This window comes from Delphinapterus leucas, chromosome 13 (assembly GCF_059928025.1).
Source record: "Delphinapterus leucas isolate spDelLeu-1000000601 "Yukka" chromosome 13, BTC_Dleu_Yukka2, whole genome shotgun sequence".
NCBI lineage: Eukaryota > Metazoa > Chordata > Mammalia > Artiodactyla > Monodontidae > Delphinapterus > Delphinapterus leucas.
In genome coordinates this window covers 40,939,704-40,957,331 of record NC_143141.1, presented here as the reverse complement: position 1 = coordinate 40,957,331, position 17,628 = coordinate 40,939,704, and the positions used below count along the sequence as shown (strand labels likewise).

The 17,628-nt window shown below is 38.1% G+C and overlaps 1 protein-coding gene across 4 annotated transcripts in view; it reads left to right on the top strand.

Moving 5' to 3' along the window:
• The window catches only part of UGP2 (UDP-glucose pyrophosphorylase 2), a 55,209-nt gene that overhangs the window by 8,691 nt on the left and 28,890 nt on the right, over nucleotides 1-17,628 (top strand). For 3 of the 4 annotated variants that reach the window (XM_022597219.2, XM_022597222.2, XM_022597220.3), the window contains exons 2-3: nucleotides 6,668-6,795; nucleotides 7,639-7,746. In XM_022597219.2, coding sequence (XP_022452927.2) covers nucleotides 6,682-6,795; nucleotides 7,639-7,746 — 222 coding nt within the window. In that variant the 5' untranslated portion in view covers nucleotides 6,668-6,681. Of the gene's footprint in view, nucleotides 1-2,304; nucleotides 3,620-6,667; nucleotides 6,796-7,638; nucleotides 7,747-17,628 lie in introns of those variants that run through there. The other variant, XM_022597223.3, reaches the window with a different exon arrangement.

Genomic DNA, 17,628 nt, shown 5'->3' with positions numbered 1-17,628 from the left:
GACACGAACTTTATTTTTCTGTGTTTTTCCTAAATGAAGCTAAATTTGAATATATAAATTGCCCAATTTTGTTTAATCTCTAAAGTTAGTGAAAACATTATGGTGACATTTATGCATAGTAATAAAAATTGAAAGGAAATTTAGAGGTCATTTTGTCTAAACTGCCTACAAGTTTGGAATTTCTTTGACCACATCCATGATACTTGACTGTTAAATCAGCCTCTGCTTGAGAAGCCTTAGGTACTTCAGGTACTCAAGACACAGACCATACTTTTCTTAGCCCCATTTCTCCATGACTGGAAATCATAGCTCTTGAACACTTTCTCTTTGGCCTTACCGGGTACAACCTCCACTGGACAGGACTCTACCTTCTTTATACCCAGCACATTGCAGTATCATAATAGGCTCTTACTCATTAATTAATAGGCTTAACTCATTAATTAATAAACATTACTTGAGTATCTACTATGTTTCAAGCTCTGTTTTATGAATACATTGGGTATACAGTGGTGAACAAAATAGATACAATATATTCTTGGATATTGTTGGGTAAGATATACATTGAATAAATTTCAGAAAGTATGATGTCATAAAGGGGAGGTTCAAGGATCTACCATATGAGCATGTAATGGGCAACTGTGCTTAGTTTAGAAAGATTTCTAGGAAGAGATTACATTTAAATTGGACACACAAATAATATATTACTGGCTGTTCAAACCACTAACATGAGAAGTTAAGTCTTGATCTCCAAATCAGGTGCCTGTACTGTGCCAGGTGTTGAGGTAGGTATAGGAAAAAAAGTTGAATAACACTATATGGCTTGTGCCCGTGAGGTGATACAGACAGACATCTCAGCAAAGAATTAAAGTTTTGGGGGTATTTGATATGTGTCTGATACAGCGCAGATTAAAACCTCCACATAGCCGAGTTGTGGTAGAAAGGAAGGCCTCTTTGAACGTTCAGAAGCCACCACCTAGAACACAAGGAATGCCACCTCCACAATAGCAGATGCTATTCAACTCACAGAGTTTGAGCTTTTGGGGGCTGAGGGATCAGGGAGTTTCCCCGGGTGTTGGGATGATTCTCATGACTTTGGAATTCACAACTGGGCCTTTAATTTCTATTTTTCTCTCCTGTGTTTTGGAACAGTCTTATAATAGTTAGGATGGTTTTAATTTCATAGAGCAGAAAAATGCCAACTCAGTTGGCTTAAAAAATGAGGGACTTACTTACATCACATGAATCTTAAAGTAGGATGTTCCAGGGTTGGTTGATTCCGTGCAAAGACTGCATCAGTCTTTTCTTCCTTCTCTTAAGTATATTTGTCTCGTTATTGGGTCAGCTTTCTTCAAAGTCATTAAATGGCAGAAGAAACTGAAGGTGAGGGGTGGACACATACTCATTGTGGCCAGGGATGGAAAAGGTACTATTTTTTCTCAGGTGTCTCTTTTTTCAATGAGGAACGCCTTTATCCAAAGTCCTTTGCAAACTATATCTTTGTTGCTCACTGGCCAGAATCATTTTATGTTTCACATTTAAACCAGTCCCTGGGAAGGCTTTAGACCAGTCTGGGCCTAGTGCCATTTCTGAAGGCCTTGGGGCAGAGAATAGGTGACCAGAATAGCAATGGGGTAGGAAGATGATTGATATGCATGGCTGATACAAACGTGTTCAAATAAATGGAGTAGAGTCTATATCAGAGCTACTCAAGGCAATACTGGCTGCATTCAGTTATTTGAAATGCATATTCTCCTCACTCCAGACCCAGAGGCAGGATCTCTGGGAGCTTGCCCAGGAATCATGTGTTTTAACAAGCCCTCCAGGTGATCTGCATGCATATTAAAGTTTTAGAACTACTATTGAGACAGGAACTTGGAGCCTTTAGGCATTCTGCTTGAGCACTTTCTTTAGCTTTGGCTACTCAGAAAAGTACTTCAGCTTGGCTTTTAAGGTATGCCTGGCTAAGGAATTTGTATTTCTTTCCCATCAAATGAAAATCCCATCAAATGGAGAAGTGACATGATTAGAGTTGCAGTTTAAGGGAACGAATCCATTCTGCCTGGTACCACCAGATTAGAGTGACAGATGGGTGGACTAGTTAGAAAGCTGTTGTCATCATGACCAGGAGAGTGAAATTAAAGTAGCAGTAGTGGGAATGGAAAGCAATGAATGGAATGGTAGCAGTTCAATTAGGAAGTTTGGTATTGGATTGGATGTAATGTGAGGGGAAAGGAGGGAAGAGCCAACTGTGACTGAGATTTCTAGGTCACCTCGGAGTGACTAGGAGAATGTTAATGCCATGGGGTGCCGAGGCGGGAGGGGTGGAGGCAGGGAGATGAATTTAGTTTAGATGATGAGTTTTGTTTTGGACATGTTGAGCTTGAGGTACCCAGCTGGGTATCCAGGTGCAAAAGGTCTAGAAGGCAGTAGGGAATGTGGGCCTGGAGCTCAGGAAAAAAAGATCAGGATGTATATGGGAGTTATCAGTAAGGAGATCGATAAGGAAATAATTGAGGGGGAAAATGGTCTGAGGACAGAATCTTAAGAAACCCAGGAAGTAGGAGAAGAAAGAAGGAGCCAGTTATGGAAACTGAGGCATGGTTAGAGAGGTAGGAGAAAAGATGTAAGATAATACTGGGTAGCTGAATCCAAAGAATAAGAGCTTTTCTAGAGGAATATTCGCAAACAACTGGTTTAAAGGACTGCAGTAAGAGCCCGGGAGAGGCTGGTTAGGTTTAATAAGTCATAAGTCTACTCAGCATATGTCCTCGGCTTTATTCATGGTTATTTCCAGTTGCCACTACGTTCTTAGAGTTTCGTACTTATTTGGCTCACAGGTCATTTCCTGGTTTAAGATTAAGTGAGCTTGCCAATTCTGTGACTTTGGGTACCTTTCATTGTGGGTTTTCAAGGAAGGCTGGGACTAATCAGATCTAACGAGTGGTGGGAGGTGGCCTGGGAGGGAGGGCTCCTCACCTTCTTCGTTGCTCTAGGTGTTATCTCTGGCCTGCTCCTTGTGAAGCTAGCTTTCTGCTTTGGAATGTGAAGTTGTTTCGTTTGCCAGTATTAGGATGTCAGGGAAGGATATTATGTACACTTCTTAGTTGCTGAAATGGATAAAATGAAATACCTGAATTAAGAAATGAAAACAATCACTTGCTAGTCTCCTACTTCTCAATTCTATTCATTTCCTCCTCCTCTTCTCTTCCCCTCCCTCCTTTTTTGGCCCCAGTTGGATAGGGGAAAGTCGATGGTGTTGAAATCTTAGTTCTCGTAAACAGGAAAGAATTAGGAAATTGAGGTACGGGAAAAGTTTCGAAAGGCCTACTGCTTGTTCTATCCCCAATTTACTAAATTGTCATTAAGTCAACTAAGACAATTCTAGTAAACCCAGTTTCATGTGGTAGGGAGTTTCCTGTCTGTTCCAACTGGGCATAAGAAGACATTCTGATAGACATGCTTTCAGAGGAGAGTGTTATTTGGGGATTTTGTGCCAAAGATTAAAGAGAGCCAGACTAGGAGGGAAAAAATGAGCAGGATATTTCTACCTCACTGTGGTGGAATTGGGCTCAGAATAAATTGGCTTTGCTTCCAGCATTAGCCTGCTCTGTGACTTTGGGTAGGTCATTTAACTTTTCACCCTCAGTTTCCTCATCTGTAAGACGTTGAGGGTAGATTAAATGCTCTGTCTCGTGTCTAAAAATGTTTTGATTTATGATTGAGGTAATGAAATGTTTGATTCCTAAAACGCTCTCTCTGTCTAAGGTGGAGGGGGATCAATTCTCTATTGCTAGGAAGTGAGGTGGTACAAAACATCTTAGGAGGTTAGAAAGCTTGCATTATTCAGTGGATTCTTTAATTGACCTTCCGTTAGAAACACAGCTGCCATTGCCAGAAGTGTAACCTGAGAATGTTAAGTCCAAGAAAGCTTCTGAGTTCTATACTTCTTTTCCTACCAGAAATTCCAGACCTTTCTTAAAAAATTCAGGATGGATAAAAGAGGGCACTGCAAAGGGAAATGGTTTCTAGCTCCATGCTTCCTAGTCTGTGCCAGGTGCTTAAGATTGAAAATTCTTTATTCCTTAGAAGCCCTTATTCTTTAATCACTTAAAATCAGAACTTCATAGTAGCACTTTGCCCAGGGGAAGGGGAAGGAAACAGCAGTGGAATGAGGTGGAAGAGGTAATAGGCTTATAACGTTCTTTGTTGTAAAAGCTGTTAAGATTTGTAGAGGGGTAGAAGGAATACAAATTGTTCTTCATTTGCATTTGGTGCTATATGAAACCAATCAAAGTTAGGGATATTTGTCACAACTCGAGTTTTTTTTTTTTTTTTTAATTATTTTTGGCTGCGTTGGGTCTTCGTTGCTGCGCGCGGGCTTTCTCTAGTTGCTGCGAGAGGGGGCTACTCTGTTGAGGTGCGCAGGCTTCTCATTGCGGTGGCTTCTCTTGTTGCATAGCACGGGCTCTAGCTGCGAGGGCTCAGTAGTTGTGGCTCACGGGCCTAGCCGCTCCGCGGCATCTGGGATCCTCCCGGACCAGGGCATGGACCCGTGTCCCCTGCATCGGCAGGCGGACTCTCAACCACTGCGCCAGCAGGGAAGCCCTAGAAGACTGTGTTTTGATTGTCACAAATTGTACTGTCTAAAAACATGCTTAAGGTGATTGTCTTAAAAAAAAAAAAAAGTTCTCCAAAGACAAAATAGGAACAATTATTATAACAGAAAATAATTATGGTCGAAATGTCTGTGGTTCCTTGGGAATGCTGTGCTTTTTGTGTTTTCCATCATTAGTGCAGTTTGAATGAATGTATATAGTTCAGAGGTCTTCGTATTTGCATTTTAAAATTAGGTAAATGACCTCAACTTTCAAGCTTGAATTCATTTTTAATTTTAATTTTATTTCATACAATGTGTAGACAGTTACCTGTTCTCTGCATTTATAAGTATAAACAATATAAATCTGTTAATTCTGTAATTTTATAATTATGTAACTCTATCCTATCCTTAAAACATTTAAAGTAAACCCTTTATGTGCAAAAAAAAAAGTTATGCTAACGTGTTCATCCATTATCATTTTTTACATATTATAATCAAATTGCTACTTACTAGTTGAAACATATCTTTATGTTGTTTATGGAGCATACATAAAGGCGTGTGTTTCTTATGGTGTTTCTTGGCTCACAGAGAAGTTATTTATGAACTACAGTGTGGGTCATTTTGGTAGTTTTACTGGAGTCCATAAACTTAAGCCTTTAAGAAAAGCACAGTTAGAAAACACTATTTTAGGATTAGGTTGTGTGCTTTCACCAAATTTCCTTGTATTTTTTTAAATTTTAATGTGTTGGAAATTGTGTATATACTTTTTATTTTGAAGAGCTATGATAAATAACTCATTTGTTAACATTTTTCGGTGTTTGGGAAAGGCTGTCTACATTAAATTACGTCAGGAATTACATATTTACTAACTTTTAATAGTAATTTACTAATTTCTGCTCTCAAAACTATCTTTAAAATATTGATTATGTTGCCTTTAATTCTGTCTATATGCTTCCTTCTGCCCAGATAACAAATGAAGGAATTTATGGTATGTGGGAGTGTTTTTAGGTATATTGAAATATGGTTTTGCTAAATTAACCAACATTTGTAGAACTAACTAGCTATCAAAAGAAATGTTTGAACATAAGCTTCAAAAATACATTTATAAAATAAGATTGAGTTAGGTGTTGAGGCTAAAGAGGGGGTGAACAATAATCCGATTGTTCCTTATTTTACAAGAAGTAGACAGGATAATTTCTGTCTAGATAATGAAGTATGTAAAACAACCTTGTTGGCATTTTTCTCCTAAGGTACTTGGGCCTTTTTCTGCGTTTTTCTTTGTTTGTTTTCATCTAAGGGGCATTTCTGTCACCTTTAGTGAGATCCATCTGTCATAGAGGTGCCCCGCTATGCCAGAAGTCCTGATAGTCTTGTCCAACACACATGAGCATTGAAAAGTTTGGCTGAAATTAGGAACCAGAAACAGGGAGGCAGCCCTGTGCCCTTCTCCTTTTAAAATGAAAATTTTGATGCCAGGAAAGTAGAGGCACTTTGGAATAGCCAGTATCTCTCAAGAGGTTCTTCTTTAGGGAGGAATATGAGCTAGAGTGGCTCCCCTTCTAAAATGGAAAGGATTCCTTAAATTTTTCATCTGTCCTGGAGGAGGAAGGAGTCAATTTGGCTTCAGTTGCCAAACCCTTCAGTTCTCTTATGAGGCAGCAGTTCCATAAGGACAGGTTCTATAAGATATGCCCTTATTAATGTTATTCCAGGCGTTCTCATTTTTTTCCAGCTTTGACAGCTAGGACAGAAACATCAGCGGAGATGGAACTGTATGCTCAAATGAAGATTAATCATTTTACTTCCACCTGCTTCATCTCCCCCAAAGTGTTTAGCATTTTAGATACACCTGTAAAGCATATAGATGTACCAAACGGTCAAATTTGAGTGCATATGATTATTGAGTCATAACTAGTTGACAATGCTAAAATCCTCCTGGAGATTGATGGGACCAGAAGATTGAGCCCTTTTCATTTGCTGGCACACCAGAAATAAATTGGTTGTGGTTTACCAGCTGTTTGAATGGCTGTCTGAGTTCTCAGTCTGTGGTTTTTATATTTTTGTTTTAAGATCTCAGCAAAGCAATGTCTCAAGATGGCGCTTCTCAGTTCCAAGAAGTCATTCGACAAGAACTAGAATTATCTGTGAAGAAGGAACTAGAAAAGATACTCACCACAGCACCATCACATGAGTTTGAAGTAAGGACCCTACACTGTTTTTGCTTTCATCCATCTACATACTGAGTTGCTATTGCTGCTACTGATCATCTAGCCTGAAATAAGCACAAGATGTAGTGATATATTTAAAAAATTAGGATTGCTCAATAATTAAGGATTTTCAATATTTGCCCATTATAAAACCATTGTCTTTTTTATTTTTTAAATTCTGGTAAGTTTCTAAAGTTTGAAAGAATCAGAACAAAATTACAATTTATGTGATCTGTGTTTTGGTATCATTGGATGGAAAAATGGATACCAGTGTTGAGTTAAAATTGTGAGAAGTTAATTGATCAACCTTATATCCTGCATGCCTTTTCCAAAGAGCCAGTTCTAACAGAACTGTGCTACTCTGACAGCTATGATAGAGGTTTCCCAGAATAGGCAGGTGTTTACTTTTCTACTTATAAATCAATAGATTATCCTTTTCATTTTCAAATTTCAATTTATACTTAATGTTTTGAGGTTAGCTGATTTTTGTTCCTTCTTGTTCTTTTGGTGAAGATTAATTGTCACTTGAAGTAGAGAAATACATTGGTGAGTAAATGTAGAGAACCAGTTGGAATTCCCACAGGCCAAATGGTGTTCAGATTACATTGATACAGGTGGGAGATGGCGAGTTTACTTGTATTCCTTTAAGTGTGGTTCCTATTAGCTTTTGTTCCTCTTTAGTTTTAAATTGGGGTGTAAAAAAGTCTCTGCTGTACTCCATGTTTTAAACGTATAAGAATTTCACTGAAAGGTATTTTAAATGTACAATATATGTCTGTTTTTATTAAATATTAAGCATTCTGCTAGTTATAACAACGACTTCTATTCTCATAGCACACTAAAAAAGACCTTGATGGATTTCGGAAGCTATTTCATAGATTTTTGCAAGAAAAGGGACCTTCTGTGGATTGGGGAAAAATCCAGAAACCTCCAGAAGATTCGGTAAGTTTTGGATAAAATGTAGGAAAATTTAAGGTAATTTCAGACACTGGTTTAACTTTTGGGGGTGGGATACTATAGGGTACCTGTAGGAACCATCAATTCAGACATTGAAACTACAGAGATAGCCTGCTACTACTTTCCTTTCTTTTAGACCCATCTATCCAGTCCTGCAGAGCACTTATGAAAGTCTAATCTCCCTATAACACTACCTCATAACTTAACATCCTTGAATATGAGGCAGTTCTTTTGTTTAAACACATGGTAAGAGCTTCATTATGTTTTCTTCCATCTCCAAACCATCTGATTTCTCATTGCCTATAGGGTCATGTACAGTCACTGTCAGGTACTTAAAGCTCTCCCTATGCTTTCAACCCATCTTTCTAGCTGTATTTCCCTTGCCTGCCTTTCTTGAACCAACCCAGCATTCCCTTCACACGCATAGTATTTCCCTGCTTCTAGACTTCTGTGTATGTTGTTTCCTTGGAATGCTACGGGCTCTTCACCTATCAAAATCCTGCTCATTCTTTAAGGCTCAGTCTAAATGCCTCCACCTCTGTTGTCAGCTCCTAGCAGAAAGCTGCACTGAAGAGGTGTAATGCTGTAGTATCGGAGGTTCAAATCCTCGCTCTACTGCTTTTGAGCTTTGTGTAAAATGAGAATGATACCAAGTGCTTTCTGTACTTCACAGGGTTGTTATGAGACTCTCTTAAGAAACATATGGAAACATGTTAAACCATGAAACATTTTGCAGATGTTCGTGGTTATTTCTATCATGCTGAGGTAGTAAGCCACACTAATTAGTAGCAGTTGTTTGTATACATGTGTTGTCTTCTTACTAGTCTTTGAGGCTAGGAGACCATGTATCCTGAGTTGAATGATTGATCTAAATTAAGTGATTGTTTCAGGGACAGGTTTGGTTAACACAGTGACCTTTCTTTCCTTTCCTGTCAGCAGTTTTGACCACTGCTGCTTGTGGCATTTTTCACTGAAGGTAGAAAAGGCTTGATGGAGTGGAATAATTGTATGTAGATAGTTTATCTCTTATGTATCTGTAATCTTAAATAATCTAATATTGGTTTAAAAACAGGGCTGTTTTAAGCAGGAGTTTGGCAAACTACTGTCTGAGGGCTGCACCACTGCTTGTGTTTTGTAAAGTTTTATTGGGACATAACTGCATGCATTCATTTGTATACCATATCTGGTGGCTTAAGCTAATGGAGTCCTTCATATTTCTTCTAATGAGAAAATCTTAAATGTAGTTACTGGTGAAGAGTACTTTTTTTCCTATATGTCAAAATTGTCTTTCAGTTATACAACTTTTAAAAATTATAAATTACATGCTCATGGTAAAAAAAGAAAACAAAGCAAAAAAAAAAAAATCCCACCTAAGCGTTCACCTTGAGGCGTCTCTCATTTTTGATGTTGAAGTTAAAATTCCTCTTGTCTGTAGTGCTTGCTAATTACAGTGTGCATACATATATATATATTTTTTCTTTAGGGTCTTCTATTTTAGTCTTTGATTTCCTTCGCTCTAGTGATGTACTGTGATTTATTTTTCTGCTTTTAAGTGGTAGAATTAATCATATTTTCTCCTGAAAAATTATTTAGAGCAATCTTCTGGATAGGTATATAATTTTAAAAAGGAACTAGTTGTAAATTCAGTCAGATTAAAAAAAGAATGTTTGGGATTAGGCCTAAAATTATAATAAAAAATTTATGCATTATGTATTTTCCCATTTTAAATAATTAATATTTTTGCTAGGAATTTATTCCTAGTTGAAATGGCTTTACTTTCCTGATTAATGACAGACCTGGGGATAAAGGTTTTCTTCTTAATTCTTGCAGACTTGGGAATTTTTTTTCTCGTTACACAAACTTAACCTTTTGATGATAGAGCCTACCTTGAAGGAAGGCACAAAAATTGATTACTTTCAGTATATTTTATGATTCAGGATTCTGCTTTCACAATGGAGAAATCTGCCTTTGTGTATTTTGAGAGAAGATTATGATACATAGGAGGGTTTCTTGGCATGGGGATTGGAGTCGGGGGGAGGAAGCAAGTAGAGGGATCAGAACCACCTAGGGATTTTTCCAGTTCAGCGCCACCATTCCAAACAAGGTCTTGACAAATCCTTTCAGGAGGCTATGACCCTGCAGTGAGCTGTAGTTACTGATAGGAATGCTGAATTGATATAGAAAAATAAAAAGAAAGAAATATAGAATTCTGGATGTAATATGATTTTATGAAGTCTTTTCTCTTTCTGTTTATAAAAATGTAAATCTCCATTAAAAATATGTCTTTGGGGGCTTCCCTGGTGGCGCAGTGGTTGAGAGTCCACCTGCCGATGCAGGGGACACGGGTTCGTGCCCCAGTCCGGGAAGATCCTACATGCCACGGAGCGGCTGGGCCCGTGAGCCATGGCCGCTGAGCCTGCGCGTCCGGAGCCTGTGCTCCGCAACGGCAACACGAGAGGCCACAACAGTGAGAGGCCCGCGTACCGCAAAAAAAAAAAAAAATATATATATATATATATATATATATATGTCTTTATTTTAAAGTCTAGGTTGTGAGCATCTTTTAAAAAATGTTCTTATAATCCCATGTGCCCTTAATGTTGAGGGTTTTGAAATGCAGAGGGAAAAAATAAGTTTGCTCTTTTAACTATGTTATGAGCTTCTTGAGGGCACAAATGTGTCTTACATACTCTGTTAACTATTAGCTTTGGCAAGTAGTTCTGAGAATACAAATTATAGGTTAATATTCATTCACCTTGCTTCCCCTACACTCCTCCGGCTCCCTCCCTCTCCTCCCCGCCCCCAGGCTTTTTACTCTCTGGTCATAGAGGTTATATAGAGGTCAGTTTTCCTTTCAAAACACATTATTTAGTGAACATAGGTTCTTTTTTTTTTTTAAGCATTTAAAAAAATTTATTTGTTTTTGGTTGCGTTGGGTCTTCGTTGCTGCGTGCGGGCTTTCTCTAGTTGTAGCAACCGGGGGCTACTGTTCGTTGCAGTGCGCGGGCTTGTCATTGCGGTGGCTTTTCTTGTTGCGGAGCACGGGCTCTAGGCGCGCGGGCTTCAGTAGTTGTGGCACGCGGCTCAGTAGTTGTGGCTCGAGGGCTCTAGAGCACAGGCTCAGTAGTTGTGGCACATGGGCTTAGTTGCTCTGCAGCATGTGCAATCTTCCCAGACGAGGGCTCGAACCCGTGTCCCCTGTGTTGGCAGGCAGATTCTTAACCACTGTGCCACCAGGGAAGCCTGAACATAGGTTTTTATTTTTTAAATGCAGGTGATACTGTACCCTCTTAACTAAAAAGAAATTATTGTCAGAGAATAGCCATTTAGAGTGACATTTCTCATGTCATCCTTGCATATAAACATTGTTATGACAGAGGATCTATATTTTTGTGTAGGAGTTGGCCACCTTGTTTTGTAAATAAAGTTTTCAGAACACAACCACACTTACTCATTTACATATTGTCTATAGCTGTTACAATGCTGTGATACTACAATGGCAGAGTTGAATAGTTGTGATGAAGACCATACGGCTTACAAAACCCGAAATACTTCCTTTCTGGACCTTTATGGAAAAAGTTTGTTGACCCCATTTTAGTGTATTTATTTTTAGAAGATCTTCAGTAGTTTACTTCTTTGGTTCCCAGAAAACTGACCTCAAATGCCTTTTTCAATTCAGATGATTACATTTTAGGTAAAACTATTTTTTTGTAAATACTAGATTGGAGGATATACTTATAGAGAGACATTGAAATTTTATGTTGTCAAGTTTTACTTATTCTTGCCTACTGTGTTGCATACTTCATTTTAGCTCTGTCAGTGAGCACATATATATATATTTTTTATTGAGGTATAACTAACATACAACATTTTATTACTTTCAGATGTACAACATAGTGATTTAATTTAACATTTGTATGCATTGCTAAATGATCACCACTGTAAGTCTAGTTACCATCTGTCACCATACAGAGTTAATACAACGTTATTGACTGTACTCTCCATGTTTTACTTTACATCCCCATGACTTATTTATTTTATAACTGAAAGTTTGTGCTTCTGGATCCCCATCACACATTTCACTTCCTCCTCCCCTTTGGCAACCACCAGTCTGTTCTCTGACATATGTGTTTTTTTTTTTTTTTGAAAAGCCTATTGAGCCCATATTTTATTGAATTATGCTTAGAAGAAGAATGCAATTTATGGAGTTATGCCATGGATAATGCTTTGCCCCCATTTTGTGAGTGTTAATCTTGATTATTACATTCATTTAGTTATCTTGATATTTAGCTACTTAAGGAAAGTTTTTAAAAAAATGTATTAAGGTTAATGTTTTTGACTAGCAAGGAGGGACCAGTCAGCATGTACAGCTTCATTGGACCATTTAATTGCTTTCTAGAGAGGCCGTGAGAGTGTCTTGTTCCTCGCCAAGCTTAATGTTTGAGCTTAAGTGTTGAGGATGGAGAGGGATGGGAAATAGATAAAAGATATGGGAAGATACAGAGCCTACTCAAGAAGGTATTGGGACTGATGGGTTCTTTTGAGACCTAACTTAAAACCTGTTATCACCTGGCTGGCCATGACCTCTGGTGACAATAAAGTACATTATCATTTATATGAAAATTATATGAAAAATATTCTCTAAATTTTTCATTTAGATAGGAACACAAAGTCCCTGGTTGATTTATGATTGTCATTCTTGTTTTATAGTCCTCAAAAGGGTGAGGGTGTATTTGTGAATGGGGAGGAGTTATATAGGGTCAACTCTTTTTGTTTGATTGAGATAGAGAATTGGCATGAAAAATATCGTATCAATGTATTTAGCTTCAACAGATTTTTTTTGTTTTGTTCCACAAAATAACTGAGAGCTTTTCTTACTCTTAGTCTTATCAGTACAAAAACATTAAAACGTGTTTAAATATAATAATAAAGCATTCTGAGAAAGTTACAGTGTACGTGTACAGAGTAAAAATACAGATTTTTTTACTTTGTCTTTTGGAAGGTGAATTATAATATATTGTGCAGCTAATGTTTGCACATCTTTTTTGAAAGACTTACTGGAGGCAATTTGGCCAAGGATCTGCCGTGATGTGACACAGGATGGTTTGCTTTGAGCATGATGAAGATTTCCCAACTGTAGTCAGCAGCTAATGGCAAAGCCATTAGAGACTTGTTTCGCGTGTGTGTAGAGATAACATTAGATCCTGTAAAGAAGATGTGGTACATATATACAATGGAATATTACTCAGCCATAAAAGGAATGAAATTGGGTCATTTGTAGAGGTATGGATGGACCTAGAGACTGTCATACAGAGTGAAGTAAGAAAGAGAAAAACAAATATCGTATATTAACATATATGTGGAATCTAGAAAAATGGTACAGATGAACTGGTTTGCAAGGCAGAAATAGAGACACAGATGTAGAGAACAAACATGTGGACACCAAGGGGGGAAAGCAGGGTGGGGGGTGATGGTGGTGGTGGGATGAATTGGGAGATTGGGATTGACATATATACACTAATATGTATAAAATGGATAACTAATAAGAACCTGCTGTATAAAAAAAAATTTTTTTTTTAAATTAAAAAAAAAAAAGATAACATTAGATCCTGAATGTAAAAGTATTCCACAAAAAGGAAATAGGTCGTAGCATTTAAGGAAATGGTCCTGGGGACATGGGTGGATACCAGAGAGCCTCATCTTTTCCTTGAAGTAAAATTTTAAAATGGTAATAGGTAGAATTACTAATCTAATCAAAAATACTAATACTAATTTGGCAAATATTGCTGAAACTCATTCCCTGCCTTTTGATTCCATGATGAATTGAACAGTCTTTAATTTTCTCCAGGACTACCTTCCTTCACATGCCTTTATATACAGGAAACTTATTTCAGGAAGGGGATGTGACTAAGGGGGCTGACCACAGGCCTATGAGTCTTACTTCTGTTCTGGTTACTTATTTATTATTTCACTTTAGAAATAGTAATAGTAAATATATGGCCACTTTAACATCAATCCCATGGTTGACTCTGAGAGACTCTAGGTAATAGTGTTAGACCAGGGTCTCTAACCACACCCCCTGTGTCTAGAGTTGGGGATGGTCCAATCCCACAGAATCGAGTTCCTTGGGAAAATTATAGCATGGATATAGGTAGTAGTACCACTCCTCTGAACATTACCATTCCCCCCTCCGCAACCCCCACCATATAAAGAACCTTTTTGGACCTTGGCCCATGTGTTGCAAGGCCTAATATAGATCAATTTATTATTATACTCTCCAAGTGTATATTTTATGTAGGCATTTTGTGTCTTATAATCAGATAAGAACAATACATCTGTGAAGTTCTCCTATCCCACATCTTCATCTGTGGTACAACTGTGAGGGAATTCCCATTATTTTTATTTAATACAGGACAACCCTGAACCTGCAAGATTGGCACTGGAAGAATTAAAAAAAAAAAAAAGAGTGGGTGGCCCATACCTACCTGTAATCCTTTCTGCCCTGTAATTCCTTGGGGACATTTTACTAATTCCTTTTCCTTATTCTAGATCAGATGTGGACAACTGACCCTCTGCTCATCCCATTGTATAGCCAAGATGAAACTGGAATAAGTTTACACTAGGCATCTGAACCCAGGAAGTCTCTGCAGGGATTGTAGGCCCTAGATAGATTTTTTGAACTTATAGGTAAAACTGTATAAATGTACATTTTCTCAGAGTGGACAGAAGTACTTTTTTAGAATATCATTCGAGAAACTTTTATTGGGTGCTTCCTCTCTGTCAGGAACTAGCTGCATGCTGGGACTGCAAAAAAATAAGTCTTGGCCCTTCTTCAGCATTTTGGCCTTGAGTTTTAGAGGAAATGGATCCAGAAACAGCTACCTATGGAATAGTGTGAGAAGCAATCCATAGGGTGCTATGGAAGCATCTAACTGGCATGGGGGCTCCAGAAAGACTTCTTGGCATTAAGGTAGTCTCTTGGGGTAACCTTGAGGCAAGACTTCTCTGAGGATGGGAGGAAAATCAAAGAGAAAAAAGCTTTGAACATAATAGGAGTCTAGAAATAAACAGGTTTATAGCATTTAGCTTGTTCTCTGGTTGTGGAGCGTATGGTAGATGTGTCTGCTTCTCCATGTCTAGAGCCAGAAGAAAGGCCCTGAGAGAGCCGGGTGCTGAGTCTCTTTGCCTGACATTTCAGCTCCTGTTGCTGGCTGAAAACCTCAGCCGCTGGGTTACACGGGAAAAATGTCAGAAACTACAGTTTCTATTTAAAAGAGACACTAACGGTGGAAGATGGGAACAGAATTTAAAAACCATGCTTCATTATATACCTCAAACAGTTTGCTTAGATTTTTCAACATTGTAAAACATCAACCCAAATAGTTAAAAGATGCTATTCTTAAAAGCAAAAACGAACAAATGGGACCTAGTTAAACTTAAGAGCTTTTGCACAGCAAAGGAAACCATCAACAAAACAAAAAGACAACCTACAGAATGGGAGAAAATAGTTGCAAACAGTGTGACCGACAAGGGATTAATCTCCAAAATATACAAACAGCTCATATGGCTCTCTATAAAAAAAAAAACAAAAACGACCCAGTCAAAAAATGAGCAGAAGACCTAAAGAGACGTTTCTCCAAAGAAGACATACAGATAACCAACAGGCACATGAAAAGATGCTCAACATTGCTAATTATTAGAGAAATGTAAATCAAAACTACATTGAGATATAACCTCACTCTGGTCAGAATGACCATCATCAAAAAATCTACAAATAATAAATGCTGGAGAGGGTGTAAAGAAAGGGAACCCTTCTACACTGTTGGTGGGAATGTAATTTGGTGCAGCTGCTATGGAAAACAGCATGGAGTTTCCTTAAAAAACTAAAAATAGAGTTACCATATGATCCAGCAGTCCAACTCCTGGACATATATCCAGAGAAAACTATAATTTGAAAAGACAACATGCACCCCAACGTTCATAGCAGCACTATTCATAATAGCCAAGACATGGGAACAACCTAAGTGTCCATCGACAGAGGAATGGATAAAGAAGATGTGGTGTACACACACACACACGCACACACACAAACACACACACACACACACAGGAATATTAGCCATAAAAACGAATGAAATAATGCCATTTGCAGCAACATGAATGGACCTAGAGATTATCATACTAAGTGAAGTAAGTCAGACAGAGAAAGGCACATATCATATGATATCACTTATATATGGGATCTAAAAAAATACAAAGGCACTTATTTACAAAACAAATAGATTCACAGACATAGAAAACAAACATGGTTACCAAAGGGGAAAGATGGGAGAGAGGGATGAATTAGGAGTTTGGGATTAACAGATACACACTACTATATGTAAAATAGGTAAAAACAAAGTCCTGCTGTAATATCGCAGGGAACTATATTCAGTACCTTATAATAACCTTTAATGGAAAAGAAACTGAAAAAGGGCATGCGTGTATGTGTGTGTGTGTGTGTACATGTGATTGAATCACTTTGCTGTACACCTGAAACCAACACAACATTGTAAATCAACTACAATTAAAAAAATAAGTTCAAGGTAAAAAAAAGATGCTTATTCTTGTTTTTGTTTCTTGTGATAAACTTTATAAGGTTAATCAGCATTTTAGCTGTTAATAGCTTTTTTTTAATGTTAGGTTGATTAAGTTATAATTTACATACAGTAAAATTTATTCTTTTTAGTGTAAGTTTTCTGAGTTCAGAAACACATACAGCCGTGTAACTACCATCATAATCAAGATATAGAACTTTTCCATTATCCCCAACAGTTTCCTTGTGCAGCTGTAGGGCTTGATTCCCACTTTACTTCTTTCCTTAAACACACAAGCTAAGCGAATACGTATCTTTCTAAAGTATTGCCTTTTCCTGCATTCAGAGTTCTTCAAAGAAGAGGTCAGTCTAGCCTCTACCCTCAGTTTTTTTTTAAACATCTTTATTGGAGTATAATTGCTTTACAATGTTGTGTTAGTTTCTGCTGTATATTAAAGTGAATCAGCTATATGTATACATATATCCCCATATCTCCTCCTCAGTTTTATATCTGGCCTTTCTTTTAGCCTTTGTTTTCCTCCACGTGCTCCTTTTTTTTTTTTTTTTATGGTACGCGGGTCTCTCACTGTTGTGGCCTCTCCCGTTGCGGAGCACAGGCTCCGGACGCGCAGGCTCAGCGGCCATGGCTCACGGGCCCAGCCGCTCCGCGGCATGTGGGATCTTCCCGGACCGGGGCATGAACCCATGTCTCCTGCATCGGCAGGTGGACTCTCAACCACTGCGCCACCAGGGAAGCTCCCTCCACCTGCTCTTTAATCTTCCATAAAACTTTTTTTTAATAGCCTCTGACCTTTCCCCCCTGCCGCACCTTCATTTCTCCAGGGCTGCTCCAACAGTGTGAATTATATAATTAAACTAACAATGTACACTGCTTTAATCACTTTAATCACACTGCTATTTAGTACCTTAGAGTTTAAAGCTAGTATGCAGCATAAATAGGATTTGATGTTAGAGGCTTCAGTGTTATTTTTTAGGAAATTTAGGATTGTCACAGTTATTTTGAAGCATCTTTTGTCCACAGTTAGACTAACAGGAGGGTTGATTTATAGGGGAAATTTACGGTGATTTTAGTGAAGAGCTAGTCCTAGTCACATAAGCAGATTGGCTTTTGGACTTCCTATCTCTTCTGTTAGAATTCCTTTCCAACTCTGGTCATCACCCTTTGTCCTTTCTAATCCATACTGAAGTGGAATGTTCTTTGAAAACTACCACCCTAGCTGATAAGGATATGGGCCAAATGTCTCACAAGGTTGACTAATTTTATGATTTTA